This window comes from Gopherus evgoodei, chromosome 6 (genome assembly GCF_007399415.2).
Source record: "Gopherus evgoodei ecotype Sinaloan lineage chromosome 6, rGopEvg1_v1.p, whole genome shotgun sequence".
In the NCBI taxonomy this organism is placed as follows: domain Eukaryota; kingdom Metazoa; phylum Chordata; order Testudines; family Testudinidae; genus Gopherus; species Gopherus evgoodei.
The window spans coordinates 8,344,838-8,364,199 of NC_044327.1; the positions used below are offsets into that span (position 1 = coordinate 8,344,838).

Here is a 19,362-nt window from a genome sequence, read left to right on the forward strand (position 1 = left end):
CGCTGGATTTAACATGGGTTATACTATCTCAGCAGCAGCCCCCTGTGTCCCCTGTGGCTTGTTGTCCTGGTATCTGTCCTTTCCCTTTACTTTTACATTCTAGCTTAAATATATCAGGTCTGTAGAACCTCAGAACTTGGTGTTTCTAAGGTTTCATCCATGTTCTCTAGTAGGTTCCAAATCTGGTCTCTGCCAGATCATCTGATATTCTGACATGGAAAAAGGAAACTACATGCAACAACTAGAGCCTGCTTCTGATTCAGATTTCCAGGTCAGTCCTTTTGGTCGACCGGGGTTCCTGTCTGACTGGTTGTGACTGGGGCCTGATGTAACAGCACTGTTGTTTGTTCTTTTTCTGCTTTTCTTTTAATCTGTTTTTCTTTCTTTTTGGAGAAACTGTAAATGGAGCTTTGTAAATTGTTACCAAGATGTTTTCAGCTAATCTTAATAATAACCTCATCAAGCATTAAAGCTGGCTTTAACTTTCCTTCCCCGTACATTTAGCAATATGAAATAAATGTTTTTTTAATAGCATGGTGTGGTTCAGAAGTTAAACCTTAAACTATGGTAAAAATTTCTTGGGGTTTAGCACTAACTATTTGGCGTCTTTGATGATGTCTTAACAATCTATAACATGGACTGTCCACGCCAGAAACATGACAGTCACAATCAACACTGCCCTCGGTCTCAGCAGAGAGAGACCACGTATTGAAGAGGCCCAAAATCTGAACTAGTCTCTCACACTTGGAAGTAGTCACTCCTAGGCTGGGCTTGAGGCACATTGGCAAATTAGGTACCTTTGTACTTTTTGCTGTCTATGCATGTGTAGTGCATGGTCATTTGATAAACCACATTTCCAGTGGTGCTAATCTGCTACTCTTCCAGAGCAGTAAAAACCCCTTTAAAGATGACTTGCAAAATTAAAAAATGGGATGGTGCCTGCTTTGCTATTTTCTGATGGATAAAGAACGGTTAAGTTTATTTATTTGATAGGTGGGCATGGTGCTTCTAATGTTCTGGAATTTCTAAAAGCACAAGTGTTGACTCCAGCTTTCCCTCATTTTGTTGTCTTGGAGATCTTAAATGTGAGATCTTAGCTATTAATTTAAAGAGAGGGAGGGAAGTGTGTAAAATCTTACAGACTTTCTTACAAGTGTTCCCCTGGTGTGAGTTTAACACTGTATGTAAATTAAGAGGAGTTATTTGAACAGTCTAAGTAAAAACCACTTTCCATTTCTATCAGGTTTCACTTCCAAGGTTTTTTCAGTCTCCTAACACTGGCAGTGCCTAGAGATTCAGGAGACGTCATATCTTTTATTGGACCAACTTCTGTTGGTGAGAGAGAAGACCTTTTGAGCTTATATAGAGCTCTTCTTCAGGGCTAGGAAAGGCACTCAAAGTGTCACAGCTCAACACCTTGTAAATAGTCTGCCAGGATGAGGCATCAGAACCTGCTCCATTTCCATGCGGGTCCTGGAACTCAGCATAATGTAATAAGGTCTCATGGTCACAAATACCTTGTATTTATCTGTGACACTGAGTGCCTTTCACACACCGGAGGAAGAGCTCCGTGTAGCTAGTCTCTCTTACCAACAGAAGTTGGTCCAATAAAAGATACCTCCCAATAAAAGACTGTCCAGCTTAACCTATCACTGACTTCCAGGGGCAGAATAACCAAAGCACTGCTCTGATACCAGTAATGTGGCAATAGTGTGGATTGGGAACTCTGGCTCCTTAGGATGTTTGACTGGAAAAGAAATCACACATTTCTTGGGCAATGGGCACATGTGATAGATACTTGTGTAAGATGCCACAGATTAGGTTAACTGTCTACTTCGGGGTCTGCCTAGGAGGCAGAGCAGTACAATCCTATTCATGGAGGGGGGGAGTAAATATGTGAGCCTGTTGCAATATGCTGGGTTCCTGGACCCACATCGAGATGGAGCAGATGCTGATGCCTCAGACTGGCTGTCAGACTATTTATCCAATGCAGGAAGACAGATGTAGAGTCTCTAAGGCAAAAACAGGGTGAGGGGATGACAGGTGCACTGTTAGCTCAGGAGAAAGGTGGACTATAGTTTGTTTGGGGCTTTGCACACAAGGCAAAGGGGAGGATAATTCAGTGGTTTGAACACTGGCCTGCTAAACCCAGGGTTGTGAGCTCAGTCCTTGAGGGGGGCACTTAGGGATCTGGGGCAAAAAATCAGTACTTGGTCCTACGAGTGAAGGCAGAGGGCTGGACTTGATGACCTTCCAGCTCTATGAGATAGGTATATCTCCATATAGTATATTAATTAAAACACCAAAGTGATGGATGAGTTCTGACTGTTAACCCAGCATGTACTGTCCTGGGAGAAGGCCCTGCATGTTCACAGGCCCCTGAACGGGGTGGGGAAATAGCTTTCAGCTGAATCTTCTACCCTGCCCTAAGACCCATTTTGCTGTTTGAGCCTTAGCTATGGGAATATAGAACTGGGCCATGTTCTGCTCTCTGCTACAGCTCTGCAACCCCCTGCACTGGAAGAAACTAGCAATCAGTAGCTAAGTGTGTGTGTGTGTGTGGGGGGGGGGATATGATGCTTTGACCTCTGCCAAAGAGACCCTGAAAATCTATCTGACTTGGGTACCTGCCTTCTCAAACTTACGAGACCGGTTTAGCTTATCTGCGGGGCCTGCTTAGGCCATAAAGAAACCGCCCTCCTGCCCAACCCCCGGGGGGTACCAGTGCACTAGCTAAAGGGAGAGCAGCCTGGCTTTCTTACACGCGGCAGGCCCTTCAGTGGGAGCTTTCTTCCGAGCTGGAAGCAGGAAGCAAAGGGCGCTTACCAGAAGCCAGTGCTTTTCCAGAAGTGCTTCAGGGGCCTCTCAAACTGCGAAACATCCGCGTGCAGCACGTAAGTCCCCCAGCCCGCACGGAGCAGCACGTGCAGGATTATTACTCCGGCCTCCCAGCTCCCAACCGGAGCCATGGGGCCCAGGGAAACGGCCCAGGATTACACTAACGCCGGCCCAGGGCTGGAGCGCTCACCGGGAAGCAGGCACCCCACCAGGCTTCATCCCACAGGGGCCGCCCCAGCCAGGCAGCTCAGCTCAGCTCCCGCTCCGCCGGTGCCCGGGCACCGGGGCTCTGTAAGCTCCGACTGCCCGCAGCGCCGCCGCTCTCTTGGTCCAGGGGTGGGAGAGATTCTCCCTTCCGCGACTCCTGCGAAAGCAAAAGCGAAGCCCTTGCCACACACCCCTCTTCGTGTCACACGCACGGTTTCCCCTGCGTGCTTCCTGCTTTCCAAATCTGCCAAGTGGTAAGGCAGATCTGCCACCGCAGGAAAGAAACAGCGACTGGAGAGACCTGCAGAAAAGCGGGGCAGCCAGCAGTGCTTGGCACCAGATCCTGGGGGGATTAGTATAGTGTATGTTAGAGGAATTCGGCTTTCATAGCAAAGCAGAAATAAAGACGTTTTCTGCTCCCACATAATCTGCGGTGGCTATGTGCTGTAACCACACTTTTTCCTTTTAATACTTTGAAACAATTTTATATAGTGTCTTTCTTTTCCGTGTATCTGTCTTTCCATATCTTTCCCCCTCCCATCTTTACATGTGGGGGGGTTCTTCCTTTTGTTGCATTTTGGAGGGAGGGAGGGAGGGGGTGCATTTTTGTTTTCCAGGTTTTGCTTTCTCTTTGAATCTGTCTGTTACGGCTTAGTTTACTTTTCATTTTAACTTTGCTTCTTTTCATTTAGTTCCTCAGTGTCATCTATTTCCTTGACTTTGTTTCAGTATTTATCATCTCTGCTGATTTTGTCTTTGTTTTCCTCCTCCCCTCCCCCTTGCTTCATCTTTCCTGTCCTATTACAGTAGGGGTGTCTGGAAAACAAACTCACCTAAGGCGAGGGACTAACACTTACAAAACAAGGAGGAGTCCTTATGGCACCTTATAGACACTCCTCTCTACAAATACCCCAATCTACCCCACACAGACATTCTCCCCTGTATGGTCTCTGTGCGTCCCCAGCGACACTGTATACCCTTACGTACACCCACTATGCCCCCCCAAACCCTTTAATCCCCACAAGCCCACCAGAGACTCTACACACACTCATTATGCTCCCAGACACCCTATCACCTGTACATACCCCCCAGAACCTATATTCCTACAAACACCTACTGTATTCCCCAGAGACCCCACATCCCATATACATCCACTATACTCCCCAGAGTCCCCATATCTCCTACATACACCCAGGATACATACACCCACTGTACTCCAGAGTCCCCATATCCCCTACATACACCCAGTATACATACACCTACTGTACTCCCGAGACCCCATATCCCCTACATATACCCAGTATACATACACCACAGAGACCCCATATCCCCTACATACACCTACTGTACTCCCCAAAGACCCCATATCCCCTACATACACCCACTGTACTCCACAGAGACCCCATATCCCCTACATACGCCTACTGTACTCCCCAAAGACCCCATATCCCCTACATACACCCACTGTACTCCACAGACACCCCATATCTCCTATATACGCCTCCTGTACGCCACAGAGACCCCATATCCTCTATAGACCCCACTATACGCCCGAGACCCTACACAATCCCGCAGTGCCTCGGAGATTTCCTGCCCCACATTCCTCCCCCGGCTCCCTAGTCACATGACCTTCTACCCACGCCGCCACCTCCCCGTGGTTCTTTTCGAGAAGGAAAACAAGGGATCTCGATTCCCATTGGCCCCTGCCCCTAGCGCCCCGCCTTCCTTCCTGACGTAAAGTCTGCTCTCCCGTGTGATAGACGGTGGGCGTGGCCGAAATAGAACGCCGTCTTCCATCCGGGCACCACTCAGTACGTCACATGCTGCCGCCCGGAGGGTGGGGGTGAGCGAGGAGCTGGGCGTGGCTGGGTGTTTGGCCAATCCAGGCGCGTTTCTGTGCTGTGCGGCCGGTTTGAATCCCGGGCGCTGCCGTTAGGTTCGTTAGCCGGCCGAGGGCTGCTTCAGGCGCGCGCCGAGAGGCCGAGCCCCCGCCTGGGCCGCGAGGATGCCGAGCACCCCGCGCAAGAGGTGAGTGCGGGGACCCCCGGGAAGGGGATGGGGCTGCCCCGGGTGACACCCGCTCGGACCTCCCGTCCCCGTCCGTGCCGGAGGGACCCCGCGTCTCCCCCCGCACCCCGCCAGCCCTTCTCCAGCCGCGCCCTGCGCTCCCCGGCCTGACCAGGTGTTTCTCCTCAGCGAGGTCCTGGCCTCCTCCCTGGTGAGCAGCGTCAACCACGCCCTGGGGAAGCTGCTGGACATCTGGCACCAGATCGGCATCAAGGAGGAGATGCAGCTGGAGCGCATGCAGGCGGTCAAGCTGCACATCGAGGTGAGGGGCTTGTGGTCTGGAAGGTGGGGGGGGTCTCCTCACCCCCGCCCATTTTCCCTGCCCCTGCTCGTCTCCTCCTCAGTGGGCTCAGCTCAGCCTCACCGCTGTTGCCTCCTCCCGCAGTTCCTGGGGTTCGTCACTGCTTGTGGGGGCTGCAGCTGGGTCCCCCTTCCCCCCCCAGACGGGGTGTTGCAGAGCAACAGCCCCAGTGCTCACAATGGGGCGGGGTAGGAGGGGCTGAGTTGCTGGGCTCTGTCTCTTGCTTCCTGTCAGAATGACAGCCCCATCCTGAGGGGCTCTGCCTCCTTCCTGCACCAGCCCTACTCCACTTCTCTTCCCCAGGAGGCGGGCGAGTGGGGAAAGCAACCGTACAGAGGGGGGTTTCTCCCAGCTGGCACTAAAATCATGTGCCTGTCAGTGACCTATCTCCCTATTTCCTGCGTTGCAACCTGGCCCACTTTAAGCGCTGGTGCCCACCTGCTGCTGGATGCAGTTTTGGGTGAACTGCTCATCCTGATATGTCCAGCACACAAGCTAGAGAATGCCAGAGCTGCAGCTTTGTATGTAGCCTCAACTCTCAACCCCGTGTGCAGAGGCAGCAGTGGAAGGGTAAGTCCCTAGCATCCCACCTGGGAGGTTTGGGTTTAACTCCCTGTTCTGTCACAGACTTCTTGTGTGACCTGTACGTTTTCCACTAAGGGTTTTTTGTGTCATCGACATGGATATAACAGTACTTCCTTACCTCCTAGTGGTGCTGTGAGAAGAAATACATTAAAGGTTATAAATTCTACAGTAATGAAGGCCCTATAAATACCATTTTCACATCTTTGAGTGCTTCACTTTGCCACTGGGATATTTCCAGTGTGGTTTTTAGATGAACTTTTTTGAAAATAGAGCTTTGCATTCTAGAACTTCTGTTCTGCTAGATAGAAGCGAAGTGCTGTGTCCTACACACCTTGCAAGGCCATTTCTTACCATATTAGACTCTTCTCTCTCCTCACCCCTCTCCAAACCCTCACTAGTACTGTAGCCCTTGCCTTAGAAAATAAACAATGAGACAGGACTGTCACATTAGAAATACTTTCTCTCAAATTCTCACAGCATAGGAAGATTTGATAGAACAAGGAACGGTGGTCTCACATTGCAGTGTGGGAGGTCTAGGTTGGTTATTAGGAAAAACTATTTCACTAGGAGGGTGGTGAAGCACTGGAATGAGTTACTGGGGAGGTGGTGGAATCTTCATCCTCAGAGGTTTTTAAGGCCCGGTTTGACAAAGCCCTGGCTGGGTGACTTATTTGGGGTTGGTCCTGCTTTGAGCAGGGGGATGAAATAGGTGACCTCCTGAGTTCTCTTTCAACCCTAACCTTCTGTGATTTGTCACATGCATGTCCTGTTTGGCCACCTTAGCTGTGCATGCACAGAGTAATTTTAAATGGGTTGCAACTTGGTTACATAAAAAAGATCTTCATCAGCACACTCAATCACTTTACTCTAAGCAAAATTTCAACTCTACTTGGCCATTTCAACACTTAAGGTGGTCAATTTTTTGTCTCGTGTATTGTGCCTGGAAAAGTTTGTTCAGACTATGCCTGAAAAACTTCAGATTGAAAGATAAAGGCTTTGGATGACTGAGCAACTGTGAACGGGGTTAGAACAGTAATTTCCAGGTATGTTTAAAACTATTCTTTATTTTGTTGGAATAATTATTGGTACAGGATACCACCATGACACCAGTTTGATCATAAATTCCTTTATTAAATCCAACGACCAAATTATATTTATGCAATTGCTCTAAACGTGCCTAAAAAGTCTATGTAACAAGCAATTACTACATCTAACCAGTATCAGATGTTCATAAGCATTTAATTAAGACACAAATGGACTAAATCCAGGCGTGCTTAGACCTTTGTTAGTTTACTGCAGGGATCGGCAACCTTTCAGCAGTGGTGTGCTGAGTCTTCATGTATACACTCTAATTTAAGGCTTCGCGTGCCGGTAATACATTTTAATGTTTTTTAGAAGGTCTCTCTATAAGTCTACAATATATAACAAAACTACTGTTTTATATGTAAAGTAAACAGGTTCTCAAAATGTTTCAGAAGCTTTATTTAAAATTAAATTAAAATGCAGATCTTATTAGTTTAGTGTGATCCTTGCTGAGTTTTCCAATGTCTAGTGGCATGTATTTAGATACTTTAAGCTGCACACAGGCTTCTTAGTTATAAGTTGATAACTAACTGGCAGGAAGTCAGTGGCTGGAACCCCAGATCGGCAGCTAGGTGAGTGGAGCTGGTGACCGGTAGGGCTGAGCAGGGCCAGAAGCCTGGACTCTGTCTGGCAGAGGGCCTGCACTGGAAGCAAGGTGAGTGGGGCTGTGGCGGGGACCCCAGCTAGTAAGGGGCCAGCAGCCAGCACCCCAGAATGGCAGCAGGCTGAGCGGGTCATCCTACCCAGCTCTGGGGTTTCAGGGGTGAGCTAAGCATCTCCACCAGCCCCCCCTCTGGGGTTTCAGCCACTGGCTCCTGCCAGCTGGGGTCTCAGCCTGGGGTTCCTTCCCCCAGGCCAGCAACGGGTGCTGAGTGGGACTAGTGGCGGGACGCTGGCTGGCAAGGGGCCAGCAGCGGGAACCCCAGAGCAGCAGCAGGCTGAGCCCTGTGTGCTGTCGGTTGCCGACCCCTGGTTTACTCTAACTTGGTCCAGCAGATATTAGTAATGAACCCCCAAGTGTTCACCTTTTTATACCCTTTAACAAACAAGTGATAGGTGAAGTCAGGAATTGGCAAAAAAACAGTTTCAGGTTGGGAACGCTTATGATTGGCATAGACAAGAGTTATGACTGAGGCCTTTTCTTCAAGATAACTAACATTGGTGTGTCAGGGATCACTGTAAATTTATTGTATCACAACTTTTCTTTGTCTCTAGTTATCAGAGCTGATTCTAATAAACTTTTCTCTTAAGAGCTACACTGAGTTCAGCATTTTTTTTACAACTTCTCTTGCCAGTTACATTTTTTTCCTTACAGACTTCCCACGATGGCTTTTGTTTTACTTAAACTACAAAGCACACATTTTCCTTCATTCCTACACTAACTTCCATGTACAAGAGTAATGCACTAAAACTGAATTGTGCTAAGCACCTAAGTTTCTGCCTCCTCACATTAGGATAGAGATTTGAGCTGACACCAAGCTTACTACAAAACAGACTGATGTTGTATGGTTATCCTAGCTTTCCAGAATGAAGCCGTAGAAGCTGTTGGTTGGAAAGGGAATGTAAGCTTGGTATACCCCATATGGAAGGCCATTCTAAATGTATGAAGTAGTGCAACAGGTGCCAAATCAAAAATGGGTTAGAGACCTTAAGAGCTAGGGGAGTTGGACTGTGGAGTCCTGCAGTCCAAGGAAGTGGACCCGACAGATCTGCACCCAGAAGTACCATAGAGGCTAGAGATAGAAACAGCAGCTGGACACAACCTCTGGATCCCACAACAGATTGTCCCCTATGGGGATTCAGCCAGGTCTGTACCGTGGAATTCACTAAATCTATGTGAGTATACTAGCTCTGCAGTGATGGAAGGAGCAGTACATTAATTGGTGGTCAATACATTGAATCTAAATACACATAGGGAGCTGTTTTGCTGATTGAGTAGTGATCATTTTACTGTTTTTCTGATCATGATGACACTTAGGTCAAGAAAAGATTTGTCCAGGCTAACTAGTTTGAGCTAGTTAAACTACACAGATGTACAGTTTTCTTTACAAAGTTTCTTAATTTAGGTAAAATCTTGGTTCAAGATTTGGTTCATACGGGCTTATTACTGGAAGACTGGTCATGTCTGGAGCTTAGAGGCATTGGCCTTTAAAATTACAGCACAAGTGAAAGATTTAGGCCTATGCAAGATCTAGAGATGCGCTTAGGAAAGGTGATTAAATCTTACAGACCCCAGGCTTGCAAACAAGTTTAAATAAGTAACAAGATAGGTGCAGGGCCAGATGTTGTAGTATCTTCTATTTTGAGTCAACCATGGACCAAGTAGACCAGGATCATGCCATTTGAGAACTGAGGCTTGTAAATTGGATGTAGATATCTTGTTAGGGAATTGGTAGCATGTACAATTACTGAAGCTGTCTTGTGCCAAAGCTACCCTGAAGCACAACAGCAGGCAGTTTTGACTTGTAAGATTACATGCATAATAAAGGACCCATAGATTGAAACAGTTTGTTTCCATATGGGAGCCACTTGTAAACCAAGTGAATGTTCACAATACTTGACAAACCATTCAGTGGTTGTCCTGTTAAAGCAAACAAACCAGATATTGCTGGCTAGACTTAGAGCTGAAAGAGATTAGGAAGGATTAGAATTCAAGGGTAGGTCACTAATAATTAGATTAAGAGAGCCCTTCATAAAAAGCAATGGATGCCTATATACCTCTGACTCCAACATGCGATTTTAATATTGATGATTTTCTTAGCTAAGTGTGTCTGAACAGATTACCACAGAACAGATGGTAAAGCTTGAGGACCAGAGAATGCTGAAGGTCAATGTGTGAATTCAACATCTGTAATTTAAGTGTCTCATCCTATTAGCTTTGATATAATTTTGTAACAATTAGTATCCCTTTTAAAATACTGTAGGTCTAGTGCACAGAGTGCAGAAGTTCTGCCAGGTTGTAGCTATATTGTGTTCCCAAAGATTAGAATAATCAGAGCAAACGCCTCATGACTTTCTCTGAGCTCATCTGACTATACTGATTTTTTTATCCAGTCTGTTGGTAACCAGGATGGAGGGTTGTACCTCACTTAGCTCACTGGATATCAGCTGAATTCACAGTCTGAAGTTAGCTACTGGACCAGGCTGAAGTAAAAAGCTCTTGCAATCCTGCAAGCTGAGGAGATGAGTTTAAGCCTAAAGTTTTCCCTTTCTCTATTTGTAAGCTCTAGATATGTCTGGAGGACACGGTCTCCCTGTCTGGGATGCAATTAGTCTTCCGATACGGAGCAACTATGTAAATGGTATAGTGGAGGGAAGGGACAAGCTAGTTTGGAACATATGGGCAGTGTAGAAGGAGAGGCGTGTATATAGATATATCCATTAGTTTCTCTTTAATTTAAAAGTGAATTAAAATGACTGGCTTCTAGTTAAGCAGGAGAACATTAAACTTGCTCCAAATCTTTTACATTCAAACATTCCATTGGGTGTTTGTTTTCATGTTGCTCTTCTTTCAGGCAAGATGATCCTGCAGCATTCTCAATGGTTTCTGAAAAGTAGTGAAACTCATTAGGATCCTATATTGGAGAAAAGACTCATGCTAGTGGTGGTAGTTCTTATTCTCTGCATTATTGATTTGACTTATAATTCCATTGATGATGGAGACAGAGCAGACCTGTTGGGTCACAATCTTACCGTTCATGGAAGACAAAAATACCATACCTCTGATAAGCTTTAGGGGTGGGGTTTACTGAGGTTAAGCATCTATACACTGAAATACGTAAATTGTGGAGTTTGTAAAGTAGTACTCAAAACTGGAAGGATTCTACATGAGTCACATAACAAATGCTGGAATCTCAGGCATGCAGTTTTTTGTTTTCTTTGTAACAATTAATATTGAACTTTGCAACTAGTGTTTAGGTGGATGGAGGCAGGAGTGAAAACGTGCTGCAAGGATCAGTAACTAAGAAGAGTCTCCAAAAATGGTCATGTTCCTCATTTTCATGTGAATTAAAGATCTCTACTGCTTCTCTCAAACTGCAAAAAAAAAAAAAAAAAAAAGTTGCTCTATATTCTACTATTTAGAAAATACCCAAGCTAAAACACCTTCTTTCATGCTTACCATACTGTTTTATCTGACTTCCCCCCACAATAGTGTAGTGTTCACTTTATACTATTACAAATATTTGCACTGTAAAAAATTAACAAATAGTATTTTTCAGCTCCTCAAATGTACTGTAGTGCAATCGCTTAATTATGAAGGTGTAACTTACAAATGTAGAATTATTTTTTTTACATAACTGCACTCAAAAACAAAACAATGTAAAACGTCAGAGCCTAAAGGTCCACTTAGTGATTGGCTGAACAAGAAGTAGGACTAAGACAAACAAGTTTGTTTACAATTACAGGAGATAATGCTGCCCACTTCTTATTTACAATGTTACCTGAAAGTGAGAACAGGTGTTTGCATGGCACTGTTGTAGCGAGGGTGGCAAGGTATTTATGTGCCAGATATACTAAACATTTGTGTGCCTCTTCATGATTTCACTTGTTCAGTGTTGTTGGGTTGCTTATGTGGGTACCTAGAGGCTAAATATGAGACTGGGTGAATTCTGCACATGCTTAGAATATGTCCCCCACAGATATCTTTGCTTCCCTGCAGAATAATGACTTTCTGATGGGGAAGCAAAAGGAAGCCACAAGAGCAGTCATATGACCCTCCCTAGCAGTATATTTTAGTTGCCTAGGGCAGTTGGCAGAGAAGTAAATCACTGTGGGGAAAGGGGCAGGACTGGGGAAGACCTGACTGGTGGCTCCTACCTTGCGCTAGACTCAGCCGCTGGTCCTGGTTGGGCTGGGGAGGATGGGACTTCCCCTTCACATTTTCTGGTGCTGTCATATCCACCCCCAGATTTCTTCCCCTGGCTGTAGGAAGCTCTGAAAACTCCATCTCACCCCCCCATCTCCCTATGCTACCCGCACCCATTGCTCCTCAGGTGCAGGGGGAGGGATCACTGTACAGGGAGCTGCTGCCCCATCCACCCAACCTCTGTGCAGCCAGATCCCCTCATACTGACCCCACCCAATGAGCCTCATTCCACCTGGACCACCCTGAGGCACCTGCACCTGGATCCCTACCCTACCGACCCCCCAACCAGCTGCACTTTGGCCCAGCTCCCCCAGTATCCGGACCTCCCCACTGACACACACACCAGACCTCCCTGCCGAGCTTTATCCCCACCCCCGCCACCGATACCTCTATGACTAAGCTCCAACTACCTTCACCTGGATCCCCTGCAGAGTCCTTTACTGTTGCACCCTGCTCCCCACAACAGGCCCCTGTGCATCCGGATTCCCCACCCCCCCCGCTGCACCTGGGTCTCACAGTGAACCACCCGCAGCCAGAACGGCACCCAACACAGAACCCTCTCAACCCACACCTGGATCCCTCCACACTTGGATCCTGCCTTGCTGAACTTGCCTGCCTATGCCTAGTGCACCTGGCACAGAGGGGCAGGGCCCTGGGGTGTTTCTGGGCAGGCCTGGTCCTTGCACTGTGTCAGGGTTGGCTGCAGCCTCATGGCTGAGGCTGTGTCCCAGGGGAACCTGCACAGTGATCTCCCACCTGTGTGCAGCCTGTGGCCTGTGCTCCCCACTGTCATGCTGGAGCCTCCACGTTTATTTGACAAATACAATTTGCAGAATTTTAAAATACTGTGTGCAGAATTTTTTTTGGGGGGGGGGGCACAGAATGCGCTCAGTAATAGGAAGAGGAAGCAGGGGCTGTATAATGATCAAGCAGAGATACTAAGAGTAGCTGTGTGTTGCTAGCTAATATATGGGCAATATATCTTATAGATGCTCCCTGAAGAAAAATAATACATCTAAGTTTCCTGAATGCATGGTGATCATCCACATAGGGGGAAGGTTTACTATGACAGGAGTTCACTGCTACAACAGCCTTTCTGAGAGACTGGAACAGGGATAAGAGTTACAGACTGAGCCAAATGATCAGAAAATGAGATGGGGCAACTGGAGAGTATTGACACCTTATTTGTGTAGCTGAATAAAGGCTGCCTGCAGTCAAGAATACCAAAGCTGTATGTTAAGTAACTACCACAGTGATCATGATGGGGAGGGATAGGGATCCATGCTGAGTTGGTTGAACTCCTCTCCCTTATGACTCATGGTAACTTAAGTTCAGGCTACAAAACTAAACTTTGATGCCCGCATTTGTTCACCCAGATCAGACTCTGCTTAAGAACCATAGTTACTAAGAGGATGCTCATATGGAATGTATTATCTGTATTGCAGGAGCCGCAGTCTTGGACCAGGACTCCATTGTGCTAAGTACTGTACAGCAAAGACCATCCTTGATCCAAAGTGCTTAGTCTTTTTTATAATGCACTTCAATAGCCAATACCAAATGCACCCAGAAGAAAATAGCACTGTTTGTATTTAAGTAAGGGTTTGAGAATTATTGAATAATCTCTCCTCTCAAATGAGGTACTAACTTTAGAGTTGCTTATAATAGGTTGTGACCATTTACATTTACATCTAAAATTCTGAAACTTCATTAACTCATTAATTAAGGGCTCCTGCATACAGGATCAATCCCAAATTTTAATTGACTTTCCATCTGAGGTCAGAGAGTCAATTGTCTTGAATTTAAACCAATTAACTGCCTCTAAAGTGAAATATGCCATATGTAGCCCACTAAGAAGCTATTTATATCTTTACAAAGGAACTAAGAAAAGACCATTTGACTTTTTCAAGGGTCTCTTAGGCATGAATTGGCAAAATGTGCATTAGGTCAGATTTCATAAGTGGATAATAAATCTCTCGTGGGCAAAGTCCACTGCCCAAATTCTAGTGAAATAAAAATAAGACCAAACTTCATAAGAGATGCTTGATAGGCATACCTTCTCACCACTGCTAAAGTACTTTCTAGTGCTTAGGATCACACATGACATGGAAACACATGGCCCTTACTTAGACTAGTTTCCCAACTGAATGTTAGACATGACAACAAGGATTAAAATACTGGGTTGGGCCAGTGGTCCACAAGACCAGTGTCCTGCCTAACAACAGTTGTTACCAGATGGATCAGAATAAGATGCTAGAAATCCCCAAATGGGCAATTATAGAATACGTGGCCTATGGCAACTTAATTGATTACACCCCTCAGAGGATGGCTAATTCCCTTAAACCTGAGGGTTTATTGCTTCCTAACACTTTCTTTTTAACCCTGTCTTGTAATTGTGGGTGTCCTCATCCATATAAACACCCAGCATGTATTGATCCAGCCATCTGCAGGCTCCAGCTGTGCTTCAGCAGCCAGTTGTAGCTGTAGTCCAGTAGCTAGCCCTATATTGCCCCAGAGATCATATGCAAAGTAGCTCCCAACTTTCTGGTTCAACTGGTGATGGATCTAGGCAGCAAGTGCTGTACAACAGAATCCTGCAGAATCTCCTAGAGCTGATTTAGTCTTCTGTTTCAATGAACATGGTAAAACGTAGCTTATTTGCAGCTTAGTGGTTTGGCAGTCTGAGGTAGCAAGCTTTGAAAGATTCCTAGGGACCTATTCCACTTCCTTCCTGATCTCCAAATGGTTGGAAGTTATCAGAATTATCTGAATTTGAACAACTTAAAACAAGTCACTGAAAACGAAGTTCAAAATGGAAACATTGAGTTCTCCTTCACGTGTCTTCAGCACTTTCCTAAATGCTTAACCTAATCACATCATTGCACTGACATTTGCTCAGGTTCTCTTGTGCGTTTCCAGAACCTTTTGAGTGTAGCTCCTCTCCTGGAGCATTAATTAATTCATTGGAATGTATCAGCAGGAGTGTTGTTGTACGCAAGACATGAGAAATCTTTTACTCTACTCCATGCTGACTATGCCTCAGTTGGAGTATTGTGTCCAGTTTTGGGTGTCACATTTCAGGAAAGATCTGGACTTTCTCCAATTTGTCCATAAGAGAGCAACAAAAATGATTACAGGTCTAGAAAATGTGACATATGAGGGAAGACTGAGAAAGTTGGGTTTGTTTAGTCTGGAGAAAAGAAGACTGAGGGAGGCTATAACAGTTTTCAAGTACATAAAAGGTTGATACAAGGAGGAGAGTGAAAAATTGTTTTGCTTAACCTCTGAGGATAGGACGAGAAGCCGAGGTCTTAAATTGCAGCAAGGGAGGTTTAGGATGCACATTAGGAAAAACTTCCTAACTCTTAGAATGGTTAAGCACTGGAATAAATTGCTTAGGGAGATTGTGGAATCTCTGATATTGGAGGTCTTTGAGAACAAATTAGACAAATGTGTCAGGAATGGTCTAGTTATTACTTGGTCCTGCCTTGAGCACAGTAGACTGGACTAGACGACCTATTGAGGTCCCTTCCAGTCCTAACAATGAAGTCTGTTAGATTGGAGTTGGTGGGGGGACTTAGTGTTGAAGATAGGCCTTTTAAAATGAAAAAAAACTAAAATGGTGCATTGCTGTGACAGTCTATATAAATGGCAATTGGCTGATCACTGTAAATGATGATAAAAAGGATAGCTTTGTGGTTTGAACATTAGCCTACTTAAACCCAAGGTTGTGAGTTCAATCGTTGTGGGGGCCATTTAAGGAACTGGGGTAAAAATCTGTCTGGGGATTGGTCCTGCTTTGAGCAGGGGGTTGGACTAGATGACCTCCTGAGGTCCCATCCAACCCTGATATTCTATGATTCTTCTATGAACTATCTGATCATTTCTCACTTTTATAGAAGCTTTTTATCAGTTAATATTGAAGTGCTTTACAGAGGAGGTTAGAATTATCCCCATGTTATAAATGAGGAAACAGAAGAAGTGAATTTGAGGAAAGTCTTTATAGCATCTGCAAAAGTGGAAACTTGAAACTCAGTGCGCAAAATCTAGCGACATTAAGGGACCAAAGCTCTAGGTTTTGTCAAAACCTTAATGTGCATAGAAAATAGTCCCTCCTCAGAGACTATTTTCTAAGAGCTGCTACCGTCTTTCTTTCTCTGAGGCTATTTTCTAAGCATATGAAGCTTCTGACTATATCTAGGCCCACAGTTCTCAAACTTAATTGCACCACGGCCCCTTTCTGACAACAAAAATTAGTGCATGACCCCAGGAGTGGGGACTGAAGCCTGAGCTTGCCACGCTGGGTTGGGGGGCCCAAAGCCCAAGCCCCACCACCTTAGGTGTGGGGGCCAAAGCCCAAGGGCTTCAGCCCTGGGCATAGGGCATGTAACCAGACCCCTGCTGCCCAGGGGTGAAGCTACTGGACTTCAGCTTCATCCCCGAGCACTGGGGCTTCAGCTTTGGCTTTGGCTCCGGGCCCCAGCAAGTCTAAAGCTAGCCCTGGTGACCCCATTAAAATGGGTCTCCTGATCTAGACCTATGTTCCCTTAACGTCCCTAGATTTTGCACATAATTGAGTTTCAAAATGCATGCCCACTTTTGCAGATGCAATAATGACTTTCACCAAATTATTTTCATGTGTCTAAGAAATATGATTTAACAACTGTCATAACTCTAGTCAAGTGCCACCTCTTGGCCATTCACCAGTGTACTGTGCAGGAATCCAGCTGCTGAATCCTCAGCTTCCTTAAGCCTCCAGAATCTGACTGGACTTCAAGCACAGCAGTTTTCTTGGATCCTCTAGGCACACTTGGGGTGCAGACATTGTGTCTGCTCTCTTCTGAGAGCTGAAACTATATGGCCTGCTGCCCAGTCCCTAGAACCAGTGCTGGCCACTCTGACTCTCCCCATAGCTTAAACCAGGGGTCGGCAACCTTTCAGAAGTGGTGTGCCAAGTCTTCATTTATTCACTCCAATTTAAGGTTTTGCGTGCCAGTAATACATTTGAACATTTTTAGAATGTCGCTTTCTATAAGTCAGGGGTCAGCAACCTTTCAGAAGTGGTGTGCCATGTCTTCATTTATTCACTCTGATTTAAGGTTTCGCGTGCCAGTAATACATTTTAATGTTTTTAGAAGGTCTCTTTCTATAAGCCTATAATATATAACTAAACTATTGTTGTATGCAAAGTAAATAAGGTTTTTAAAATGTTTAAGCAGCTTCATTTAAAATTAAATTAAAATGCAGACCCTCCCAGACCGGTGGCCAGGACCGGGGCAGCGTGCGTGCCATTGAAAATCAGCGTGCATGCTGCCTTTGGCATGCGTGCCATAGGTTGCCTAACCCTGGCTTAAACATACCCTCTTTCAGAGCTCCTGCTCTGGGATGTTCTGGATTCATAGTTTACTTTCTCAAGGGGAATATGAATAGTGTAACACAAATGCACACTTTGCACAGGATTCTAAAGCCATTGCTGTTACTCACGTGAGGAAATACAGTTCTGTCCAAAAATAAAACTTACATTCCTTTGTCTGCTGCAGTTTCTTCACCATTCCAGAGCATTCTTTGGGCTGGCATCAGTTGTCTGGGCTGGTCCAGGGTCCTTCTGCTGCATGGTTTGTGTTCTGAAACATGGACACTTCTCTCTCTCTCCTGCCCAAAAGTTCCTGTGTGGCTCTCCCAGTCTTCCCACTGAGAATATATCTACACTGCAAACAGGAGGTGCAATTGCAGCACATGTAGACATAGCTGAGCTAGCTCTGAGTCAAGACACTACAAGCAGTAGTGTAACTGCAAGGGCACAGGCTAGCCACCCAAGTAGCCTGGAACCATGGGTATGTAGTAGGGCAGCAAGCATGTGCTGCCACACCTACACAGCTAGTTTGAGCCAGCTGGCTAGCTTGGGTGTGCCTACATGTGCTGCAATTGCACCTCCCTGACCATAGTGTAACTGTACCCATAGTCCTTTTTAACCCTTGCTTTATCTGTCCTCTTTGGAAATTTTCCACTCCCCTCCCCCGCCCAACAAGTAGGCAGAAGTGTAGCTACTCCTAGGCTCCAGCTATCAGTATAGCTTTTGGCTAATCACAGTACAAACATTAAAGTTAGGGATCCTCCACTGTCATGGTCTACACTTAAAATTTAGATTGATCTAGCGACATTCACACCGTGAGTGATGTAGCTATGCCAACCTAACCCCTGATGTAGATGTGGCTAGGTTGATAAGACAAATGATTCAGTTGACCTAGCTACTACCACTGAGGGAGATGTATTAACTACAGCAACAGGAAAAACTTGCATTGTTAGACACAGTTATATCTATGCTACAGGGTTTGTGTGGCATAGCTATGGTGCCAAAGCTATGCTGCTGTAGTCCCTGTAATGTAGATAAGCCCTTAGTCTGATGTGTTCCTGATACAGGTCCTGTCAGCAATGGTGGCTACACAGAAATAGAGGCATTTCATGATACCACAGTTTTCATAGTGGCAGCCTCATAACATTAACCAGAAGTTGTACAGCAATTTACAAATTATATTGATAATTTAGTGCTGGGCCCAGTGTTGGGCTTGGTAACTGTGAAGTATGTTGGATCTGGCCTACTTATTGATAATTATTTTGTATCCTTTCCTGGGCAGAATCTGTTGAACGAAATGATTACAGAGGAATGCCAGTTAAAGGAAAGAATTGAAAGCAGCATTGAACGCCGTAAAAAGGAATTGACGTCACTGAGAAATGAACTGTCGCTGGACCCCTACCTGGTAAGATGGCTCTAGGTTTATTATGCCTGATACACAATCTACTAGCTTCGTCATGCATCTGACGAAGTGGGTATTCACCCACGAACGCTCATGCTCCAAAACGTCTGTTAGTCTATAAGGTGCCACAGGACTCTCTTCTGCTGAATCTACTAGCTGACTCCAAGGTTAAATTTGCTGTTTGAAACTGTTCAAATGTGGATCAAATGTTACCATGTATGTGCTCTTTTGATGTAAAATTTCAACTTTAATATTTATGCTTTTTGAATTTTCTATACATGTTTTGGGTTTTTTCTTTTTCTTTTTGGTGTTTGTCTCCTCCTCCTCCTCCTCTCTCTCTCTCCCCTCACCGTACAGTTTTCATAAGAAATCTAAAGTTTGCCTCTAGCAGAAATTCATTAGGGTTTCTAACATCTACCTCTATTTTAAAAACAAATTATAAGTGTGGGTCTATAGGGATCAGTCCTGAGCAGATCTGCTTAAAACAAGTACACCTCTGCCTCGATATAACGTGACCCTATATAACACGAATTCGGATGTAACGTGGTAAAGCAGTGCTCGGTGGGGGGGGTGCACACTCCGGTGGATCAAAGCAAGTTTGACATAATGCGGTTTCACCTATAACGTGGTAAGATTTTTGGTCCCTGAGGACAGTGTTATAT

General features: G+C 45.5%; 2 protein-coding genes across 4 annotated transcripts in view; one reads left to right on the forward strand and one right to left on the reverse strand.

Annotated features, from left to right (window-relative positions):
* The window catches only part of IDUA (alpha-L-iduronidase), a 68,600-nt gene extending 65,031 nt beyond the window's left edge, over positions 1-3,569 (reverse strand). Inside the window, exon 1 of the mRNA XM_030565843.1 lies at positions 2,827-3,569. Within this exon, the coding sequence (XP_030421703.1) occupies positions 2,827-2,969 (143 nt within the window). The 5' untranslated portion in view covers positions 2,970-3,569. The remainder of the gene's footprint in view (positions 1-2,826) is intronic.
* LOC115653110 (protein regulator of cytokinesis 1-like) overlaps positions 2,817-19,362 on the forward strand; it is a 54,968-nt gene continuing 38,422 nt past the window's right edge. For all 3 annotated transcript variants that reach the window (XM_030565846.1, XM_030565847.1, XM_030565845.1), the window contains exons 1-4: positions 2,817-2,894; positions 4,806-5,073; positions 5,242-5,374; positions 18,581-18,703. In XM_030565846.1, the coding sequence (XP_030421706.1) occupies positions 5,051-5,073; positions 5,242-5,374; positions 18,581-18,703 (279 nt within the window). In that variant the 5' untranslated portion in view covers positions 2,817-2,894; positions 4,806-5,050. The remainder of the gene's footprint in view (positions 2,895-4,805; positions 5,074-5,241; positions 5,375-18,580; positions 18,704-19,362) is intronic.